Source organism: Lithobates pipiens, unplaced genomic scaffold, assembly GCF_037356315.1.
Source record: "Lithobates pipiens isolate NorthernLeopardFrog02 unplaced genomic scaffold, aLitPip1_a1.2 Scaffold_18, whole genome shotgun sequence".
Lineage (NCBI taxonomy): Eukaryota > Metazoa > Chordata > Amphibia > Anura > Ranidae > Lithobates > Lithobates pipiens.
Genome location: NW_027507758.1, coordinates 480,751,697 through 480,776,044, shown reverse-complemented (window position 1 = coordinate 480,776,044; position 24,348 = coordinate 480,751,697). Strand labels below are relative to the sequence as shown.

The following is a 24,348-nucleotide window of genomic DNA, read 5'->3' as shown; positions in this document are numbered from 1 at the left end:
GTGAAGCTTTGCTGATTTCTATTAACCAATCACCTGGCAGCAAAATACTGTTTTTTTTTTCCTTCCTTGCATATGATTGGGTATTCTTTACAAAGTGAGGATTCACTAATTCTCTTGTACACAAACAACCTATATGCCTTTAGTAAATCGATTGCTATGTACTAATTATTCCAGTCTACTTCAAGGGGCAAATCTAGAAAATATCTTCGTTTAATAAAATAGAAAGCGTTCGGAAATGACAGGAAGGAGGGGGGGGGCACAGACCCTATGAAATGTATAAGTGGAGATGCAGTCCTTTGAGGAAGTAATGCCCAGGGATCCACTCCACGTCTTGCCCTGTGTCTGGGCTCCTGATGATCTGGAAGGTCCCATGTGACATATTACTTTCTTCTATGGTCAGGGACATCTCCAGAGATCTGCCCCCCACCCCTATGATGGAGTATGGCCGCCATACAGCCCTGTACTCTCCTCTCCCGACACCACTGCGGTAATCCACACACTGCACACTCCTCTCCCCGCTCCGGTCTATTTCCTTTCCAGCTTGTGGGAGGAGAGAACTCTGCTCATCCCGCAGGCTCCGCCCCTTACCGCTTCCCTTGTTTGGTAGGTGGGCGGGCCGTCGGTCGTCACGTGACCGGTGGCGGAGCGCGGTACAGTCAGACTGAGGGAAGAGAAAGACGGAGACCGGAACCGGAAACCGAAGTAGTGTCTGAGAGAGGACCGAACCGTATCTGGGGACGCTGACAGTGGGGGTCGGTGCTTAGTGAGCTGAAGAGGAAAGGGACGCCTTGCATGTAGGTGTTCTATTGCTGCGCCTAACTGGCAGCGGACATCCCCCCTACGGCGCTGCCGCAGCCCTGCTGAGGGGGCTACAAGTCCCAGCCTGCCTCGGCACCGAGTCCTGGGGCTCCACACTGCAGCTTCTAAGGGACTACAAGTCCCAGCGAGCGGTGTGTCTGGCTGCGTACTGAGAACACCGGAGCGCTGGCCCACCGGCACAGACACTTCCTATCACACAACGGGTGCGGTATGTAGACTATGTGTGTGTATAAGCAGCCTTCCATCCTGTCAGGTCTCCCCCCAGATCATCCAATCACATCGCTTCTGCTAGGTCACATAGGTGACACGTTCTGATTGGTTGCTATAGGTTACTGCACCCCACTCCTATGTGTGTTGATTTTGTACAAAGTAGCCCATACTGACCAATCACATTCTGTCTTGCACTTTGACTGCAGACCACATTTGCATCGGATGTGCTGGGCAAGTCTTTCATATTACATGCACCAGGCAGTTTGCGTTCTGTCCTATTTAAGAAACCTGTAGACTGGATGCAGTGTGTGGGGGGTGTTTTTTACCACTTGTCTGCTTGGTACTTTCACCCCCTTTCCTTTCATGCTAATTTTTGGCTTTCAGCGCTCTCACACTTTAGTCCCGTACACATCAGATTTTCTGCTGTGTGTTTTTTTTTTTTTCCCTTCAGATTTACCATAACCATGTATTGCAAGGACCCACCTGATTGCATACACATTGAAACTCCTAAGGTTTGACCTCATATTATATGGTTTTGGTAAATCTGATGGAAAAACTCTGCTGAAAATATGATAGTGTGTATTGGGCTTTAGAATGACAAGCGCACAGTCATACAACACTGTACCCATATGACATCTTTGTCATTTTTTTCCACATAAATAGATCTTTCTTTTGGTGGTATTTAGTCACCACTGGGTATTTTAATTTTTTGCTAAACAAATGGAAAAACACTGAACTTTGAAAACACCCCCCCCCCCCCCCCCCCCACCAAAAAAAAACTTTTTTATTGTTTGCTAAAATTGTGTAAAATGTTGAAAACCATTAATTTTTCTCCTTCGCTTATGGGTACTGGTGGGCACCATTGCTGGGCACAGTTAGGACTATACTGATAATCTTTGCCCTGAATTAACAGTGTACATGTCCCTTTTATAACCATTTGTCGTCTTTCGTCTCCCTTCCTCATGCTATCAGCTTGAGGAAAGGAATGCCAATTGGACCCATTTGATCACATGGTAAAGAGCCACTGGCTCTTTATCACAATCTGTGATCAGTGTCCTCCCCGTCGCTGTGGGCACTATCATTTGACGTCCTCCCAGAAATATTTGTCTGCACTGCACCTGTCATTCAGTTATAGTGCGGTCGGCAAGTGGTTAAAGTGATTGTAAAGATTTTTTTATAACAAACATGTTATACTTGCTCTGTGCAAGGTTTTTGCACGGAGCTGCCCTGATCCTCCTTTTCTAGGGTCCCCCAGCGGCGCTTCTGTCTCCTCCCATTTGGTGAGTGCCCCCACGCAGAGCCACTTTTCATGGGGGCTCACATGTGCGGGTGCGCTCCTGTGTCCTGCAGCTGTGTCCATTGACACAGACAGCAGGACTTGGCACCTCTCGGCTCCATGTCTCTGGATTTGATTGACAGCAGCAGGAGTCACTGGCTCCTGCTGCTTATCAATGTATTCAATAAGGACCAGAGACAGCAGCTGGAGCTGCTGGGCTCGTGCTCATTGCTGGAACAATCAGGTTTAGGTGAGAAAAGGGGGGGGGGGGTTCTGGGGGGGCAGCTGCAGCACAGAATGTTTTTCACCTTAAAGAGGGATTTCACTGTAAAAAAATACAAATACTTCAGCTGCTGACTTTTAAAAATGGACACTCGCCTGTCCCAGGATCCAGCGATGTCGGTAGCCGAGGCCGATCGATCTCTCGGCTGCTGCTGCCGCCATTCTAGGTGAGGGAATCAGGAAGTGAAGCATTGCAGCTTAACTTCCCGGTTCCCTACTGCACATGCGTGAGTCGCACAGCGCAATAGGAATGGTCAGCGCTGTTTCTGGGACCCGTGTGTGCCCCAGCAGACAGCACATTGTGACAGGAAGAGGCATAGACTCCCATGGGAGTCTATGCCCGGAAGTGGGTGCAAATACCTGTTTTGGACAGGTATCTGCACCCCCCTGAAAGATGCCAACTGTGACATTGGGGGGGGGGAAGGGTTCCGATGAGCGGAAGTTCCACTTTAGGGTGGAACCCCGCTTTAATGCATAAGGTGAAAACCCCTGAGACTTTACAACTTCTTATCTTCAATCAGCAGGTTGAAAAGCAAAAACTGACTCGCAGGCTATAGCCCACAGTTGATCCAGCGGGGAAAAAAATCAGATGGTGGTTGTACAGCAGTCAACTGGTAGATTAACTTCTATACCAACTCCCTGTCCATACATGACTTGAAATTTGGCCAGTCCCTGCTAAAGCAGCCCAATTTCAATCCATGTATGGCTCGCTTTAGTTAAATGATATCACCATGATGAAGAAAAGTACAACATGCAACAAATTTTTTATTTTATTTTTTTCCCCGTGCGGCATGTTTCAAACGCACTGTACCACCTTGCAGTGTGCTGCATTGCTTAAGGATGAAGTACATTGTCAACATGACGTTTCAATAAAGTTGAAAGAAAAAAGTAGTAAACTGTTTGATGCACTGAACATACAGTGCCTGCTTACAGCTCACACCAGCCGCTGTGTTTTAGTGTGGTGGCGGTGTGAGCCAAACCTAAGTCAGAGTTCTGAATGGTTGCTGTGTCTAAAGTTTTACAATGCCTTATACAAAAACTGCAAGCAGGCAGCTTTTTGTTGCAGAGGAGACATGCGATGCCTCTTTTGCATTAACAAACACTTGGTGCCCATTCACACCACAAAAACTGGATGCGTTTCCGCAGTAGAGTTCTGTGCAGGAAAAAAGCAGCATGTTGTACTTTTCTTTTCTTTTTTTCCTGCAGCTGCAAAGCACTGGAATGCACTGATGTGAACTATGTCATTGGAACCTATATAACCTACTTTCCATGCGGTTTTGATGCAGAAAAAAGGCACTGCATGTGGTGAGACCTGGCCCCTTAAACTGATTCTAAAGGTTTGTTTTTGTTTAACAAACATGTTCTACTTATCTGCCCTGTGTAAGGGTTTTGCACAGAGCAGCCCTAATCCTATTTTTGGGTCCCCCCCCCCCCTCTAGTGCTCCTAGCGCCTACTCTTTGACCAGTGCCCCCAATAGCAGGCTGCCTGCTATGGTGGCACTGGTGCTTGCTTGCACCTAAGTCCTGCTCTATGTGTCCATAAGACGCACAGAGCCATAGCTTTGCTCTTCCCCCTACTCTCTCCTCTTTGGCTCACTGGGTGTGATTGACAGCAGTGGGAGCCAGTGGTTCCCACTGCTGTGTCTAAGCCAGGGATTCTCAAACTACAGCCCTCCAGCTGTTGTGAAACTACACATCCCATGAGGCATTGTAAAACTCTGACATTCACAGACATGACAAGGCATGATGGGAATTGTAGTTCCTGAACAACTGGAGGGCCGTAGTTTGAAGACCCATGGTCTAAGCCAATAAGGAGAGACCCTGGACAGCTGAGGCTCCTGTGCACATTGCTGTATTGAGAGGGTCACTCAGTTGAGTATAAGGTGGGGGGAGCAGCACACACAAGTGTTTTTTTTTTTTTTTTTTTTTTTTTTTTTTACCTTCATGCATTCTATGTATGATGGTAAAAAAAAAAATTCAGCCTTTACAACCACTTTTAAGTGAATGAAGTGCAGCGTCTGTAGCAGTGTAGAATTATGAGAAGCTTAAAGTGGTTGTAAAGGCTCAAGGTTTTTCTACCTTTTATGCATTCTGTGCAGGAAGGTAAAAAAACTATTTTGTGCAGCACTCTCCCCCCCGCGATGTGCTTGCGAGCCCCAGCTCTCCAGGGATTTCCCTTCCTCGTTGGCTGAGACAGCGGCAGTAGCCATTGTCTCCCGCTGCTGTCAATCACAGCCAGGGAGCCAATTAGAGGATAGACGGGTCTGAGCCAAGGCAATGTGTGTGAGACACAGAGCATAGTAAGCTTTTTTGCTTTGTGGGCACTCAGCAGGAGGGAGGGGCCAACAGGGGACTCGAGAAGAGCATCAGAGTACTGGGGGGGGGGGGGGGGAGAGAGAAAGTATCGGTACTTTTACTCGGTCTTGTGATATCAGGACAACCCTAGTTTATACTTGCTATAATTGCATTTCTGTGGGTTCTGGGTTTAGTAACACTAATTATTCTAGAAAGGTATGTTGACCTTGTGGCAAGCTGCCCTCTTCCTTCCATGCGCTGGCTCATCTATTTTTTGTGTTTTGTTTTAAAAAAAAAAAAAAAGCCTGCCTGCAGTCTTCCATTGAATGCACACTGAGCTGCACGTGCACAGCTCCACATGTGTTCCCAGCACACCCCAGCTGTGTTGTAAATTCCAATCAAGAGGCTAAAAATCTGGCACCTGGAAGATGACAGCGGCCAACAGGGGATTTAACGGGTTTCTAAAGCCTAAACATTTTTACAGCAAGCCTAGGTTCACATTGCTGCAGGTTGAAAATTGTGCGAGTTCAGCTGGACTTGCACAATTTCATCCCGGCTATGCAGTCCGACTTAAGGGGTGATTTGACAGACATCTGTGCATGTTCATTCCCACATGTCTGTGCAAATCTTCACCCTGAAGTCGCCAAAAGTAGTGCAGGAACTACTTTTGGTAATCGGTGCATAGCTGCAAAGTCGGTGCCATTGATGCCGATTTGGCATGCAATTTGACAAATTGAACCAATGTGATCCTCCTAGGCTAAGGCAATAATGTTTAGATAGTAATATCCCCTCCTCACTCCTTAAGGCTGGGTTCGCACTGCTGCGATGCGGGAACGCTACGAATCCGCTGCTGGTTCCCGCATCGCATGCCTCCTGGTGGCAGTTCACACTGCCTTATGCGAACTGCTGGGAGTGTCAGTGAAACGTTAATGACACCCCCAGATCAGTTCGCATATCGCAGTGCGATCTGCAAACTCGGACAGGAATTGGATCGCATGGTGTGAACACCCATGCGATCCGATTCTGCTGCGGACCAAAAAAAGGGTCCTGTGCGAGTTTGGGCCGGATGCGATGCAAATTCAGCCATACTATCTGTATGGCTGAACTCGCATCACACAGAGATCGGATGTGATTTGCACTGCAGTGTGAATCACATCCGATCTCATAAACCGCTGCAGTGTGAACCCAGCCTTATACTTGCTTGAGTCCTCACTTAAGCTCTCACTGAGCCCATCTGTAGCAGCTCTCTACTTGCCCAGTGTGCATGAGACCTAAGAACCAGAATGTAATACTGCAATCTTTTGATTGCAGTTTTGCATTTCCTTTGGAACGTTGTATGTTAGAGCTGCACAATTAATCGTTAAAGAAAATCACAATATTCTTATTTTTTATTTTATTTTTTCCCCCTGGTGATCTTCACACAGTATTCCCCAATTTCTGCTGAATTTGACAGCCGTCAAAAGAAAGGGAAAAATTAAAAACGGGCAGTCTGCCAAGAATCACAACATTCTTTAGCAGTGGTACTTGAGTATAAACATTGTAAGGATTTGTCCTTTAGATCAAAGGAATACACTTAAGTGTGTAAATGAGGCAAGTTTAACCACTTAAACACCTTTTTCTGACATTTGCTGGTTTCAAGTTAAAATCATTTTTATTTTGTTAGAAAATTACTTGGAGCCCCCAAACTATATCTATATAAACTTTCTTCTTAGTATTGGGGGGGGGAGAGAACCTCTGGGGGAATCTAGTATGGAAAAGGACCTGGGGGTCATAGTAGATGATGGGCTCAGCAATGGCATGCAATGCCAAGCTGCTGCTAACAAAGCAAACAGAATATTGTCATACATTAAAAAGGTGATTAACTCTAGAGATAAAATGATAATTCTCCCACTCTACAAGACTCTGGTTCGGCCTCAGCTAGAGCATGTTGTCCAGTTCTGGGCACCAGTCCAAAGACGGGAAACAAAGCTAACAAAGGGTCTGGTAGATATTAGTTATGAGGAAAGGTTGCGAGCACTGAACTTGGTCTCTCTGGAGAAGAGTCGATTAAGAGGGGATATGATGTATGACATAGCTCTGGTCCTCCAAGGGCACGGAGTTGAGTGGGGGCCATCTTGCCCTCACTCGAATTTCTGCCCATCGCTCCAGATAATTTTTTTATTTTATTTTTTTTTAGTAGGGAATCTAGAGAATAAAATGGTGGTTGTTGCAATATTTCATGTCACACTGTATTTAAGCAGCAGTCGTTCAAATACAATTTTTTAGGAAAAATTATACTTAAATGAAGAGAAAAAAAAAAAGCTGACCAGTAAAGTTAGCCCAACTTTTGTCTTTTTTTTTTTTTTTTTTTTTTTGTATAATGTGAAAGATTTTATGCCACGAGAATCATGAGAGAATAAAGATTTTTATTTATTTATTTTTTTATTCTAAGCAAAAAAATTGTTATTCTCATTTTGGCCAGAATCGTGCAGCTCTATTGTATGTGCATTTTTTCCTTTCCATGTCTGTTATTGTCTGTCATTTCACACAGGAAATTGTATCATATAATCAGTGCAGCAAGTTAAGGGCTCATTATGCTGCGGCCGCTGGTGTATGTTGTGAAGGGAACAATGCTGATGGGTTGTAAATGATGCATCACACTATTTACCTTTTTGTTTTTTTCAACTTTATTGAAATGTGTTTTTATTTTTTTTTGTTCACGGCACACCACTATAAATTAAACCAGTAAGACATAAGCCAAACTGCCTGGTCTATGCGTTGGGACTGTTTTGTGCAGCAAAAAAATAAAATAAAATGAAAGCTGTACTAAATCTATTGGTAAAGTGTCTGAACACAGATCTGCTTGTAGAAAGTGTGTCTATGCGTGTGTGTGTATAATAAAAAAAAAAAAAAAAAAATATCCTATATCTCTATCACACACACAGAGATCAGCCATAATGTTATGACCACCTGCTATAACCCATTAGTTGGACTCTAAACCTCTAAAGGTATGCTGTGGTATCTGGCACCAAGCTGACAGCAGCGGATCCTTTAAGTTTTTAGTAAGTTGTGAGTTAAGGCTTCCATGGATCGTACTTATTTTTCCGGAATGTTCTCAACACATCTCAATCAGGGACATCATGTTCACTTGCTGCATAATATATTCCAGTCACTTTAAATTGACATGATATAATCAGTTATTTTCTTCACCTGTCAGTGGCCGTAATGTTATGGCTGATCTTTGTATGTTGTTTCTGCAGTATTGATTGCATGTACCCTAATGAGTTTTATCACGAACAGACCATTCTGCTGTTGTAAGAGAATTCATAATTTTAGTTACAATTTTAGCAAACAGTTTTTCCTGACACAAATTCTGGGGATATTGATGGATGTAATTGCACGTTGAAGAATAAAGAATTTAATATAAAAGATCTTATTAACTCAGTTTTTACTGTAAACTGTGGTTCAGTTTCTGATTATTCCATTCATTTTGTTCTAAAGCCATCTTGGTGAAAGACTGCAGTGCCTTCACTTTGGGTTGGTACAAAGCTATATGCTGCAGCATCTGTACACTAACCGAAAACAACAGAGTATAAATATTATGCTGCCATGCTCACAAAGCAATGTCTGCATTTAGTTAATGTTACTAAACCCAGTAATATGAAAATGGTTCATCCGCACATCGTAAAAAAAAAAATAATAAAAAAAAAAAATCGTATTTTTATCTTAAAATACTGCTACTATATAACTTTTTTGGCTGATCTGTATACCACAGTTACATGATAAACTGCAGAGTTTCTCCAGTGCCGGGCACTCAGGGAAGGAGGAGATTTCCACTTCAGCCTTTATACACACACCCACGTGTGTGATGTCAATATGTGACCTGGCTATCTGAGAACAAGTAACTAGTCTCTCTAGCACAGGGCTTGACAAATTTGCTTAGAATCTAGGAGCCATCTGTAAAAGTTAGGAGCCAGTTATTTAAATCCTCTGCCCAGCGCCCAGAACGGCATGTCTTGGCATCAGGCATGAGCAATTCTTATTGTCCGATGCCCAAGAGAAAAAGACAATATTTAAAAATTAAAAAAAAAAAAAACTTTTGTTTAGTTATAAGATTTTGCAAATATGTTTTTTTTTTCCTCCTTCGCTGATGTGCTTTGAGGGGCTGCACTAATGGGCACTGATGGGGCGGCATTGAGGTTGGAACTGATGGGCAGCACTGGCAGGTGTCACTGATGGGCAGCATTGGCAGGCAGCACTAACTGGCAGGTGGCACTGGATTGCACTGCTTGGAACTGGCAGGTGGCACTGGATTTCACTAGCAGGTGGCAATGGGAGGCACCAGACACAGAGCAACAGAGGCACCTGTCGGTGATAAAAACCCAGGCACCAGGGAACATTTTCTGGTCGCAATGGCGACCTGGCGCCTGGGATTTGTCGAGCCCTGCTCTACGGTAGCATAAGACACGACTGATTATGTTCAGGTCGGCTACTCTGCCTGTGTTAGCTGGTCTTCCTCAGACAGTGCAGGAGGGGAGGATCTGTGCATACAGGATAAAATAGCCTTTTTACACAATGCAGAGGATTAACCATTTAAGTTCCACAGTGAGTATAACAAGCATATATAGACTGATTTTACTGTTGGGGATTTAGTAAAATCTTAAAGTGTTTGTAAACCCTTACAGACCACACATTTACCTACAGATAAGGCTTACCTGTAGGTGCAAGAAATATCTCCTAAATCTACATGGTTTGGGAGATATTTGCAAAAGACAGGCACCTCTGTCTACAGCGCATGCGCCGTGGACAGCGGTGCACTAAGCGTGCCGCTGTTAACAGCGATCATGCCGTTAGTGGCGACTCCCACACGCATGCGAAGGAGTGACGTCATCGTGGCTCCAGCCAATCACAGCGCCGGAGCCACGATACCTGGAAGGAAGATGGATGCTTCGTGGTAGAGGAGACAGCAGTAACATCGCTGGCTCCTGTGTCAGGTAAGTGACACATAATGGGCTACTATGCAATGCCTTGCAAAACAACCCATTCAGTTTTAAATAGAAATGAAGGGCAAAACATATCTTTGTATAGATATAAAAATTAATTATAAATGCTTTTATTTTTTTCCACTTCCAGACCAAGGACGTCATATGACGTCTTTGACTTTGAGTGGGGATATCTGAATGATACCTGCAGCTGCTGGCATCATTCAGATATCATATTTTACAGCCGGCAATTTTGTGCACTGTAAGAACAATCATAGCAGCAGTTCAGCACCGCCGGCAGCCAGGATTGAATAGGAGTCCTCCTTCCAGCGATTGCAGCGGGAAAGATCGGACAGCCGCCTGGATGATCGAAGCACAGGGAACAGAGCGATGACGGCTTTAATTTCACATTGCTGTGTTGCTCGCTTTCACGTATAGCCCCTCCTCTTGGTCCTGGGACTGGCGATCTGTCAATCAAAGGTCAAAGGGTGGGGCTGTATGTGACGTTGAGCACAAGTAGGCTGCATTTTTGGGCATGGACAAAGTTGTTAATATTTTTTATAACTTTAATTCTGAGTAAAACATTTTAAGTGTCATTTCATGAGAATTTATGAGGGCGTGTTTAGGGGCAGGGTCGGAGTTAGGTGGCGAGTAACCCTTGGGGCCTGGCTAGTAGCTCAAGGCGTATAATATTATATTTAGGGCTGAAACAACTAATTGATCGACAACTAATCGATTGATTATGAAAATAGTAATCAATTTCACAATCGGCCAGTAACATAATGGGGTTAAAAAACTAAAATGAGCCCTTTATAGTACAAAGAGCAAATAATCGTTACTGTAAATATTACTTTGTGTTCTGCAGTAAAAAAATTAACCCCTTACAATAGTGGTTATCTGCTTTTTTTTTTTTTTTTTTTTTTTTTTTTTTTTTTTTAATCCCATTATGTTACTAAACGTCTTAGATTGGATTCACACCTATACAGTTTTAGTGCTTTTTGCATTTTGCAGATTTGCACTACAGTCCATTTAACATTGGTTCCTATGGAACAAGTTCTGTAGTGCAAATCTGCAAAAAGCATTAAAAATGCATAGGTGTGAATCCAACCTTAGACCTGGTTCACATCTGTGTGTGTGTTGGTGCTTTTTGCAGAAATGCACTACAGTTCATTTGCATGGTTTCCTATGGGACACGTTCACATCTGAAAGGGTCAGGGACTTTTAACGCAAAATGGTGCTTTATTGGTTCAACATACTTCAATGGAGAAGCTGCAGAAAAGAATGTAATGCATTTTTGCAGCAATTTGTGTTTTTTAATCTGCCCCAAAAAAATGCCAATTGAAGTAAAATCACATGCGCAAAAATCAAAGCGCGCGGCAGAAACAGATCAAAAGCAAACTATAGGTGTGTACCGAGCTTTATGCTGGCATCACGGATCGATTTTCAGATGAGAAGATTCAGACGAAAAAAAATCTTTGTACATTCACTGAATGAAAGAATTTTGTTTGAAATTTTCACTTGTTTTTTACATTCTCTTTTTAAATAGAATGTAATTTCTGAACATAAACCACATCCACTGTCTGAAAATTCCTTTGACTAAGAAGTTTTCTATTTTCAAATTTTCCTGTCATTGTGGTTGAAAATGAACGCCAATTTGACCCACTTTTATTTTTATTTTTTATTTTTTTTAAAGGTTATTAACACATTTAATCAAAACAATAAAAGGCCAACTAATCGATTTATGAAAATAATCATTAGTTGCAGCCCTAATTATATTATATTTGTGCTGTTTCTTTGAACTTCAATGTGGCATTCTTCTTCTGCTTCCATTAGTTATAATTGTGTAACGGATGCAAGATGTTTTTGTAGTTTGTAGAACACCACCTTCTTCTTTTCTGATTAGTTTTGTCAGCTTAAATGAAAACGCTGTCAGCGCTAACTCAGGGGTCTCCAGTCTCTGCAGTGTGAGGGTCACATTTATTTTTATAAATATTTGTTGTCTAAAAACATATTTTGTTTTATAAATACATGATTAACATTTAATAGAACGAATGAACAAGCTCCAAGCAATAACTTCACCTCTGAAGTCCCTCCCCCTTTTTTCCCCAGAATCCCCTCTTCACATAAGAACGGCATCAGGGTTTGCAAAATCTTGTAGCGGGCTAGATGTGGACTGTAGTTTGCTTACCCCTGCTAGTGGAGCTAATAAGGAATTCTTTTCAGTTTTAGTTTCTGTTCAGTTTCAAGTTTGTCAAAAAAACTTTAACTTTTTTTTAGCTTCTCAAGAAGCAAACTAAACCTCTACTCCAGTCAGGATGGATTTGATTTAAATCAAGTTGATTTTAAATTGCTAATAAAAAGGCTTGATTTAAATCATTTTTAAAGAGCCACTGTCATCGCTGTCTAACAGCAGCTCCTCCTCTGACTCACTGACAGTCATATTCACTTTAATGGGACGGCAAGGTGAGGGATGTCCACTAACAGGCGCTGCCATGATGGAACTGAAATGACAGGTGCTCTTTAAATGTAAGGACTCATTTTTGCTGGTAGTTAGAATTTTTAATATATGCAAGCAAAATGAAGGTGTTTTCTATTTAGAATAAGCTGTCAGTTTAGAAAAACAGCGAAATCTGAACTGATTCAATCATACAGTTTGAGGTGTACTTAGATTTGCAAAACAATGGGATAAAGGAATATTCCTGAACTTTGTTTTATCTCATGGTTACTGTGAAATTGTGTGAATGCATCAATGCAGTGCATACTAGCTCAGCTTGCAGAGCTTGGATTCATTGAAGAGTTTACCTAAAATGTAAATATTGCAGAATGTACAGCTTTGTTCCATAACTAAGCTCCATTTTATGCTAAATCAATGAAATTATTAATATATTTTAAATAGAAAACTATATTTAGATTTTTTTTTACTCCAAAGGCTTTTTATTACAAAAATTTGATAATCGAATCAAAAAAAAATCTGATTTTAAAGTAGACTTTAAAAAGAAAAAAAATCATTGATTTTATATCCCACCCTGACTCAATTCATTTGATCATTTTTTTTCCTAGAAAGACAGTTAGCCTTTAAGTCCTCATGCACTATCTGGGTATTCAGTCCATTTGGTTGAAGGGGGGGGGGGGACCAATTTGATAATTTTGGGTGTATGGGAGGCACAGGTGTAGTATAAAGCCTGTCAAAATCTGACTGTACGCCGTTCTGAGCAGTACTCTTGTATTGGGGTCATATGCTTTCAGAGACTGCTTTGAGCAGCACACAGCTGGCAAGTATTAGAACCTGTCAAATTTTGAGCTGGCTGCATACTAGAGCTGCACGATTCTGGCCAAAATGAGAATCGCAATTATTATTTTTTTTTTTTGCTTGGCATAAAAAGATCACGATTCTCACGACGTAAAATTTTCACATTATACAAAAAAAAAAATTGGGCTAACTTTACTGTTTTTTTTTATTCTTATTATTTATTTAAAGTAATTAAAAAAAAATTTCATTTGAAAGACCTCTGCGCAAATACAGTGTGACATAAAGAATTGCAACAACCACCATTTTAGTTTCATATACATGCATGCATGCATGCATATATATATATATATATATATATATATATATATATATATATATATATATATATATATATATATATATATATATATATATATATATATATATATATATATATATATATATATATATAAATATAAATTTTTTTTTTTTTTTTTTTTTTTTTTTTTTTTTTGTGTGTGTGGTTCTACATAATTTTCTAGCAAAAAAAAAACAATTTTAACTTGAAACCAACAAATGTCAGAAAAAGGTTTAAGTGGTTAAACTTTCCTCACATAAGCCCTGCGCACACGATCTGAAAATCGTACGATAATCGGATCGTTAGTACAGAGCTTTCGAGAGCCGATCAGGATAGTTAGTACTATTTTATTATTCTATCAAATTTTTTCCATATGATTTTCATTTAATCAGTATAGCTTTCATTCGAAAATGCATTACAACTCATGACATCAATTCCGATTTTATTTATTTTTTATTTATTTTTGTCACTTTAGTAAACTTCTCAGATTCAACCTGAGATTAGGATGTAAAAAGACGATCATTCGTCCGATAATTGGATCGTGTGTACCAGGCATTACACACATCTGTTCCATTGACAAATTGTTACACTGTTGCTAAAGAATGTTGTGATTCTTGGCAGACTGCCCAGTTTTTTTTTGTTTTTTTTTTGTTGAGGGCTGTTGCTTCAGAAGGGCAGGGAGAGTTCTTTGCATAGCAAGAATGAAACACTTTTTTTGTCAAGATCTCAACGGGGAAAATAAAGCGATAACTATTTTTGACGATTAATCGTGCAGCTTTACTGTACACACTACATCTGTGCCCCCCCCCCCCAGAAACCCCTGTGATTTTACACTTTACGGGCTCAACTGATTGTTTTCATGATTCAATAGTAAGACTGAAGCTTAGTGACGGAAGGATGCTATAGAGAGAAGCTTTAGAATCGTATACTTTGTCAGCAATATTAGTGTTTAAGGAAACTGATGCTGTCTGCTTTGTCTGGCGATTGCCAGCCTCTCTGAATTTTAGTGTTCGTCAGCCTGGCCAGGACTCCCTCTTGTTTGCATGAATTTGGATTGAAGTGGGTATCTTAATTTTTGGGGAAAGTTGCATAACCTCTTTAAACTACAATACTTGAAAACTCCAAAGTAGTAGGTCGATGCTGTCCAACTCTGTTCTAGAAAGCCATGATCATTCCACACGTTACCAGTTGGTAGTGCATGAAACATAGTTTAGTTGAGTGAATAATCGTGCCATTTTTGTACAAACCTTATTTAGGTGATGCTTCTCTGTTTTACTGCAATTGTATATGGAAGCTATAGTAAACTTGCAACTTGTGCACAATTATTGGGTTATTTTAATGTATCTATGGTGGTTTTTTTTTTTTTTTTTTTTTTTTTATCAGGAGGACATGAGTTCACAACAGTTTCCCCGGCAAGGGGGCCCTATTCCCTCACCACAGATGGCTAGTAGTGGAGGCACTGTGGGGCAGAATATCCCTGGATCAGGTAATGTCTATCAATATATTTTCATCTTCTGTTCCATGCAAACCTTCAAATGCTTTTCCTACACAGGAAATGTCCTTCTGTAAATGTCATCTTAATCTAAAATCCTGTAACTGCCATATTTTTAATCCAGGAGGTGAGGAAACATCCCGAGATATGGAAAGCCTGTCCCGTGATCCCCTTAATGCTAATTCAGTTCTTCCTTCTCGAGATGACAAGCAGGAAGCTGTAGTTGTCAGACCTTATCCCCAGTTGCAGATGGTTCCCCACCACACAGCGAGCCCTCTCACCATGACTGCTCAGTCCACTCATCTTCCTGCTGTTCCACTTTCCTTCTCTGAGGGAATTCTGAAGGTATGCGCTTTTAATTATTTAACTGGCCCATAAATTTAGTCATCCAAATAATTACTAATGATGTATTGTAAAAAAAAATCAGCGTTCTCTTGCTGGATATTTTATTCTTGCACCTTAGAGAATTCTTGTATCATTTTTATGTTATTTTTAATATCAGATTCCATAATTTTGGAATGTCTCTTCGCGTTTTAAGATTTTTATCATCTATTGCTCCAAGACAAGTGCGTTCCTAGATTTTTTTTTTTTTTTTCGTAATCTTTTAGTTTTGTCTTTCAAATCCTTGTTGAAGGCAATTATATGAATATTTTGTTAAGGCATAAGTAGACTTTTAATGTCTTCCCACAGCAGCCTCTGAAGCCCACTATACCCAGTCGCCCCATTGCACCAGCACCACCCTCTGCCCTGTCTGCTGTACCTAAAGTCTCTGGGCCAGTGACAGTCACCATGGAGAGTGGTCTTCCTCAGGCTTCTGCTATTCCTGTTGCCACCATCAGTGGACAGCAGGTCAGTGCCACACACTAAATAGAAAAATAGTTTTCTTGATGCTTTATTTGTGGATTCTGAGTCTGACTCCTGACATGGTAAAGGGTTGTTAGTGGTCATCAAAAATACGGAAAACGCTATCCTAGGGATACTAGCTGATTTTATTCTTATTGATTTTTATCTTCAGCAGTGTTTTCTTAGCCACCTTGAGGCTAAGCACAATTGTTAATCTTTTGTGTTTGAGTATAAAGAAATAAACAGCTGTATTATTAAATATACAGTTATTTTGCTGTCTCAAATTGCTTGTATAAGAAAGTAAACAAACTAGACAAAACTGAGCAATACTGATGCTATTAGGGTATAGAGACCTTTGCTAACTGATGAATTTAACAGGACTTCACGGCCATGATTCTTCACTGGATGGAACTTGGTTTCATGACTTCTGGGTTTGTATAACTTCATGACCTAAAGGTTCCTGTATTAAAAACCCTTTATATGAAAACATAACTTGCTGCCCATTTGAAATACGGCAAGTGTCCAGTAGAGATGAGGGGCTGGATCTAAGATGTAGAGACACTGAATAGCTGGTTCTGCATGGAATTCAGCAGCTCTGCATTAAGCTCCTCAAAAACAGTACAATCTCCTTTGGTAATGCCAACTAGTATGTAGTGCAAGGGCTTGCCTGATTATACACATTGATTGGGTAGATCCAAGGTTAACTATAAGGAGATTGTACAGTCAGATTGTAATGTGTATGGTGACCCTTACACTGATCCATCCCATCACCACAGCTATATTCCAATGCTCAGAGGTTGGTTATTCTTCATATTTGACCTATGTTCTTTCTTTAGGGACACCCTAATAGTTTGCATCATATCATGGCTGCCACCAATGTCCAGATGTCCATCATCCGCAGCAGCGCTCCAGGGCCACCTCTGCATATTGGAGCTTCTCATCTCCCCAGAGGTATTATCTCTTACCGTGTGTGTGTGTGTGTGTGTGTGTCCTGTCCCAGTATTTCACTTGGAATAAAGGATGCCCTTCCTAAAACAAATGGGTTTGATTTCCATGTGCTTAAATTTATTATAGATATAATCTAAATAACTTTAAGCACTTGGAATTCTAATTTATATGATTATTTCTTTATAGAAGTTGAAGTTTAGGCTCCATATCCGTCATCCTGTTCGCTTATACAGAACAGGCAATGGCATTATTAGACTACACTTGCTGCCTGCTTGACTCAGGTCAGGCATACTAAACAGGAAATCGGGATGATGATGACAGACTGAAGTTTTCACTTTTATCCACATCCGTTAACGTTCAAGAAACTGGGTTGTTGGTAACGGTGAACTGTAAAGGCATCTTTTTTGGCCGTTAATTCAGCAATTAGCAGCGATACTGTGTTGAACATTGTAGAGTTTTAATATGAAAGCTTGCACCAAACTGCTAAATAATGAGCCTTGTTAACTATACAACATCTTGTACAGGATTTTCTTTCCCTTCCAGCTCCTCCTTAAATATAATTCATCATTTTAAATATGCATACTTACTGTTTATTCGCTACTAATGTGTGTAACCACTTCCAGACCGCCCTGTGTGTGTGTGTGTGTATGTGTATATATATATATATATATATTAGTGTATGTATATATATTTATATTATATACACACACACACACTGCCTTGTGAAAGTATTCGGCCCCCTTGAACTTTTTAACCTTTTGCCACATTTCAGGCTTCAAACATAAAGATATAAAATTTTTATTTTTTGTGAAGAATCACCAACAAGTGGGACACAATTGTGAAGTGGAACGAAATCTATTGGATTTTTGAAACTTTTTTTAACGAATAAAAAAAATGAAAAGTGGGGCGTGCAAAATTATTCGGCCCCCTTGCGTTAATACTTTGTAGAGCCACCTTTTGCTGCGATTACAGCTGCAAGTCGCTTGGGGTATGTCTCTCTCTCTATCAGTTTTGCACATCGAGAGACTGAAATTCTTGCCCATTCTTCCTTGCAAAACAGCTCGAGCTCAGTGAGGTTGGATGGAGAGCGTTTGTGAACAGCAGTTTTCAGCTCTTTCCACAGATTCTCGATTGGATTCAGGTCTGGAGTTTGACTTGGCCATTCTAACACCTGGATACGTTTATTTGTGAACCATTCCTTTGTAGATTTTGCTGTATGTTTGGGATCATTGTCTTGTTGGAAGATAAATCTCCGTCCCAGTTTCAGGTCTTTTGCAGACTCCAACAGGTTTTCATCCAGAATGGTCCTGTATTTGGTTGCATCCATCTTCCCCTCAATTTTAACCATCTTCCCTGTCCCTGCTGAAGAAAAGCAGGCCCAAACCATGATGCTGCCACCACCATGTTTGACAGTGGGGATGGTGTGTTGAGGGTGATGAGCTGTGTTGCTTTTACGCCAAACATATCGTTCTGCATTGTGGGCAAAAAGTTCAATTTTGGTTTCATCTGACCAGAGCACCTTCTTCCACATTTTTGGTGTGTCTCCCAGGTGGCTTGTGGCAAACTTTAGACGAGACTTTTTATGGATATCTTTGAGAAATGGCTTTCTTCTTGCCACTCTTCCATAAAGGCCAGATTTGTGCAGTGTACGACTGATTGTTGTCCTTTGGACAGACTCTCCCACCTCAGCTGTAGTTCTCTGCAGTTCATCCAGAGTGATCATGGGCCTCTTGGCTGCATCTCTGATCAGTCTTCTCCTTGTCTGAGCTGAAAGTTTAGAGGGACGGCCAGGTCTTGGTAGATTTGGAGTGGTCTGATACTCCTTCCATTTCAAAATGATCGCTTGCACAGTGCTCCTTGGGATGTTTAAAGCTTGGGAAATCTTTTTGTATCCAAATCCGGCTTTAAACTTCTCCACAACAGTATTACAGACCTGCCTGGTGTGTTCCTTGGTCTTCATGATGCTCTCTGCGCTTTCAATAGAACCCTGAGACTATCACAGAGCAGGTGCATTTATACAGAGACTTGATTACACACAGGTGGATTCTATTTATCACCATCAGTCAGTTAGGACAACATTGGATCATTCAGAGATCCTCGCTGAACTTCTGGAGTGAGTTTGCTGCACTGAAAGTAAAGGGGCCGAATAATTTTGCACTTTTCAGTTTTTTATTTGCTAAAAAAGTTTAAAATATCCAATAGATTTTGTTCCACTTCACAATTGTGTCCCACTTGTTGGTGATTCTTCACAAAAAATTAAAATTGTATATCTTTGTTTTGTTAACCTTTAAAATCTATATTTTTGACTTATTAATCAGAAGATATGATATGGGTTTAAAAGAGAATTCTATTGACAAGGGAAAGAAAGGTTTAACATAACACCATTTATTAAAAGTAGTTGAAAGTCTAGCTAACACACAAATCTCTATCTATGGTCTTACATCAAGGAAGAAAATACTAGGTTGAACTATAATATTTACATGCAGGAATACAAAGTATATTCTCTAAGACAGTATATTTAGTCACAAGCATATTTAGTTACAAGCAACACCTTAACCATAATTACCCATCCTTACAGTGTTGCTCTCTTGACCACTGGTTCCCAAGAAAGAGACTGTTCCCTCCCCTTGGCTTTGGGTAAATGCCTTCATGCTGATTCCCCATTGGCTGCCTTAGCTTGGATCATGATTGGAGGGCTCACTACATAAGTCGGCCCCCTTTCATGCAAATCCTTGTGACTAGGAAGAAGATTTAATTGGATTTCCCCAGGAACTTAGCAATTGATTATGGTTGCCTCCCTTCATTGCATACCCCAGCATGGGGTCCTTTGAAGTGAGTAGGTGTAGAACAATGGGAGTGGCTCTCCATATGGTGTATACAAGTCTCGGCCCCGCATTGTCTGCTCTTACCAAGCCCCTGGGGGGAGGCATTTTACCTGGCTTTCATAGATGAAAGCCAAATGAGATCTATTTCTAATTACAATATTTTACAGACATTAATGAAGATTTCACATAAACTCATAAGGCAACAGTTTGAAGCCTGAAATGTGGCAAAAGGTTGAAAAGTTCAAGGGGGCCGAATACTTTCGCAAGGATAGATTATATATATATATATATATATATATATATATATATATATATATATATATATATATATATATATATATTGCGCCAAAAGAATTTTTGCCGAAAATGGGGCGGGGCCTGCTGGGCTTGGCCCCACCCCCGTGCCGCTCATCACAGGGGTGACATTCTGTCTTTAGCTCTCCTCCTCCCCTCCCTCCTCACCCATGCTGCAGTCAGTCTGTGGGATTTCGCTCCAAAGTCCCCCTTTCCACAGGGGTGGCTGCATATGTCTCCTCAGCCGATGTGTAAATCGGCTGTGCAGGAGCTGGGCACGCTGTTTACTGTGAAAGTGAAAGCAAAGGGGAGGCATCTAGCAGTGTGTGCTGTGCTCTTTGCCTCCCCCTAGAGTGCAGTACCCAGCATGGAGATTAATGTACAGAGCTGCAGCTGCCAAGTTTAAAAAAGACATGCATGTGTGTATATGTGCGTGCGTTTTTGTATGTTTATATGCACTGGTGAGACACTGGTAGGCTGCTGGGCACAGTGAGGCTGCATTGATCTCCTGTAGCATGCCTGCACTCTCTGACCAGCTCCTGTAGCATGCCTGCACTCTCTGACCAGCTCCTGTATAACTATATTTTTTAAAAATAGTAAATTTCGTTATCGGTTTTCGGGATCAAGTAAGATTTCTTTTCGTTATCGGTACCAAAAATCCCATTCGTTGCGCATATATATATATATATATATATTATAGCAGCGGCTAGCCGTCGATATATAAGGGGAAACAACCCCATGCCCTGGAGCGATGGGCAGAAATTCGAGTGAGGGCAAGATGGCCTCAACTCTGTGCCCTTGGAGGACCGGAGCTACGTCATACATCATATCCCCTCTTAATCGTCTCTTCTCCAGAGAGACTAAGTTCAGTGCTCGCAACCTTTCCTCATAACTAACTAATATCTACCAGACCCTTTGTTAGCTTTGTTTCCCGCCTTTTGGACTACATACCCTAGCTGCGGCTGAACCAGAGTCTTGTAGAGTGTGAGAATTATCGTTTTATCTCTGGAGTTAATCACCTTTTTAATGTATGGCAATATTCTGTTTGCTTTGTTAGCAGCAGCTTGGTATTGCATGCCATTGCTGAGCCCATCATCTACTATGACCCCCCCCCGGTCCTTTTCCATACTAGATTCCCCCAATGATCTGGCAATTGCTTGACTAAGTTCCATAAGTACCCTCGGATGCAAGCCGGTGATTTATTAATCTTAAGTTTCCCAAATCTAATTTTAATTCTGTCCTCTGTTAACCATGGAGGTGCTTCCTGTGATGTTTGTCATAAGGATAAACACTGCAGTTTTGGTTACTGAAGCCCCCCAATTCCCTTATGATTACCTTCATCATCTCCCCATCCTTTATAACCAGATGTCCTCCCTCCCCCTTTTTATATATATATATATATATATATATATATATATATATATATATATATATATATATATATATATATATATATATATATATATATATATATTATAATTTTTTTTTTTTTTTTTTTTTTTTTTTACTGTTTATATACTTTAAAGAATTTATTGGAATGTTTTTTGCTCTCCTCCGCTATGTGTCACTTGTTTTCTCTCTTGACCACCCTAATTGCACCCTTACATTTTCTGTTGTATTCTTTATAAAGTCTGAATGCTGGTGATCCCTCAACCTAGTATTTTTAGAAGGCCTTCTCCTTTGCTTTCGTATGCATTTTTACATTTGAGTCAAGCTATTTAGGACTTTTGTTCGCTCTTTCAAATTTATTACCCAATGGGATGCATTGACTAAATGCCCTTTTATTTAATATGCTCTTAAAGCAAACCGATCTTCCCGTGTTCTTTTTTCCTAAGATTTTATCCAATTCATGCCTTCTAGCAAGGTTCGTAGTTGGAAGTTGGCTCTTTTTAAAATTCAGTTTCTTTGTATTCCCCTTATGTTTCCTATTGGTGTGATTTTTATTTATTTATTTATTTTTTTATACTGAAGCCAATTGACCTGTGATCGCTGTTTCCTAAATTGCCCTATATTTCCACATCCATGATCAGTTCTGCATTGTTGGTAATCAGACCCAGTAACGCTTTATTTTTAGGTGGTGCGTCTATCATCTGAACCATGAAATTGTTCTGCAAGACATTTAGGACCTGGCGAGCCTTAGAGGAATGCCTAGTTTCCTCCACCAATTCTATGTCTGAATAAATAAAATCCTCCATTATAACACTTCCCATCCTTGCTGCTAATCCAACTTGTGCTAGATCTGTCTCCCCCCCTCCTCCCTCAGGTTAGGGGGCCTATAGCATACTCCCAGTATTTATTTTCCCCTTAGTTTGATCCCTTTTGGAGCTCTACCTGTAAGGATTCCACCTCCTCCCCAACTCCCTTAGTGATGTCATCTCTCACATTCACTTATACATTATTCTTGAGATATAGGCATACCCCTCCCACTTTTTATTCTCTCTTTCCCTGCGATAAAGGGTATACTTTTGAATGGTTAACAGCCATTCATGAGAGCTGTTGAACCAGGTCTCTGAAATTACCACAAAATCCAAATCCTCTTGCTCTAGTTCACCGATATTGTCTGCCAGGAGCCTGGCATTGGTAAAGCTGCAATCATGTAAAGTGTTCTGTCACTCTTGGGGTTAATTGTCTAAATAATGGTGCTCTCTAATCAATTTTCTATTTAGCCACTGCACTGAGAAGGAATGGTTACTACTAGGGCTGCAACTAACGATTATTTTCATTTTCGATTAATCGGTTAATAACCTTAAAAAAAAAAAAAAAAAAAAAAAAAAAAAAAAAAAAGTGGGTCAAATTGACGTTCATTTTCAACCACAGTGACAGGAAATATTTGGAAATAGAAAACTTCTCGGTCAAAGGAATTTTCAGACAGTGTATGTGTTTTTTGTTCAGAAATGAAGTGAAAATTTCAAACAAAATTCTTTCATTCAGCGAATGTACAAAGATTTTTCATCTGAAAATTGATCCGTGAGGCCAGCATAAGGCTCGGTACACACCTATGCGGTTTTTGCTTTTGATCTGTTTTTGCTGTGCGTTTTTGATTTTTGCGCACGTGATTTTACTGCAATTTTCGGTTTTTGCTTTTTTTTTGGGCAAATTAAAAAACAAATTGCTGCAAAAATGCATTTCATTCTTTTCTGCAGCTTCTCCATTGAAGTATATTGAACCAAAAAAGCACAATTTTGCGTTTAAGTCTCTGACCCGTTCCAAATATGCAGTGGCTGAAAAAAAAAAACACTAACTTTTTGACCATCTTTACTCCCAGGTGATCTGCACCCTCCTCAGTTGCTTGTTTTGTTTAGCATGGTCTGAAAAGATTACATCTGCAGTACTAACTTGTAGTGATCTCCCTTCCTCCTTTTTTTTTTTCCTTTCCTAATTTATTTTATTTTTTATTACCGTATATACTCGAGTATAGGCCGACCCGAATATAAGCCGAGGCCCCCAATTTACCCCCAAAAAAACTGGCAAACTTATTGACTCGTGTATAAGCCGAGGGTAAGACATGCCTGTCCATCCCTGTGTGTGTGTCCGTCCATCCCTGTGTGTCCGTCCATCCCTGTGTGTCCGTCCATCCCTGTGTGTCCGTCCATCCCTGTGTGTCCGTCCATCCATCCCTGTGTGTGTGTGTCTCCATCCATCCATCCATCCCTGTGTGTGTGTGTATCCGTGTGTGTGTGTGTGTGTGTGTGTGTGTGTGTGTGTGTGTGTGTGTGTGTGTGTCCAGCCTACCTGTGTCCTGAGCCTTTGTCCCGAGCCTCCGTCCCGTGCCGAGCCTCCTTGCCTCCGTGCCTCGCCGCCGTGCCTCGCCGCCGTGCCTCGCCGCCATGCCTTGCCTCCGGTCCCGTCCCGTCCCGTCCCGTGCCGTGCCGTCCTGTGCCTTGCCTCCGTCCCGTGCCCTCTTCGTTCGTCGGCGGCCATTGTAAAATTCAAAAGCTGCGCCGCCGCCTTCGCCTGTGATAGGCGGAACACTGAATTTCCCAGCAGCCTGTGTTCCGCCTATCACAGACGTCGTATCATCCTCGTCCGTAGTACGAGGATGATACGAAGTCCGTGATAGGCGGAACACAGGCTGCTGGGAAATTCAGTGTTCCGCCTATCACAGGCGAAGGGGGAGCCGGAGGCGCGGCTTTTGAATCAGAATGGCCGCTGTCTGTCTGCTCGACACGCTGATCGAGCGGGCAGACAGCGATGACTCGAGTATAAGCCGAGGGGGGCACTTTCAGCCTCAAAAAAGAGGCTGAAAATCTCGGCTTATACTCGAGTATATACGGTAATATTTAAACGTCTGCTTATGGTCTGCACATTCCTCTTGCCACAACGTAACCCGCTTGCCGACCGCCTCGCCTCACGGGGAGGAAGAACGGGGAGATTCTAATGTAAACAAGCATCTCCCCATTCTGATCTCTGCTCCCTGTGATCAGAAGCAGAGATCAGTGACGTGTCACACTTAGCCACGCCCCCCCCCCCACAGTTATTAACACTCCATAAGGCACACTTAACCCATACACTAACC

General features: G+C 41.3%; 1 protein-coding gene across 8 annotated transcripts in view; it reads left to right on the top strand.

Annotated features, from left to right (window-relative positions):
• The first annotated feature begins 605 nt into the window (after window positions 1-605).
• Window positions 606-24,348, top strand: part of SAP130 (Sin3A associated protein 130) — an 80,536-nt gene continuing 56,793 nt past the window's right edge. For 3 of the 8 annotated variants that reach the window (XM_077488403.1, XM_077488404.1, XM_077488401.1), the window contains exons 1-6: window positions 606-794; window positions 3,794-3,924; window positions 14,814-14,916; window positions 15,047-15,267; window positions 15,613-15,771; window positions 16,602-16,716. In XM_077488403.1, coding sequence (XP_077344529.1) covers window positions 3,868-3,924; window positions 14,814-14,916; window positions 15,047-15,267; window positions 15,613-15,771; window positions 16,602-16,716 — 655 coding nt within the window. In that variant the 5' untranslated portion in view covers window positions 606-794; window positions 3,794-3,867. Of the gene's footprint in view, window positions 795-892; window positions 1,028-3,793; window positions 3,925-14,813; window positions 14,917-15,046; window positions 15,268-15,612; window positions 15,772-16,601; window positions 16,717-24,348 lie in introns of those variants that run through there. The other 5 variants (XM_077488408.1, XM_077488407.1, XM_077488402.1 and 2 more) reach the window with 4 other exon arrangements.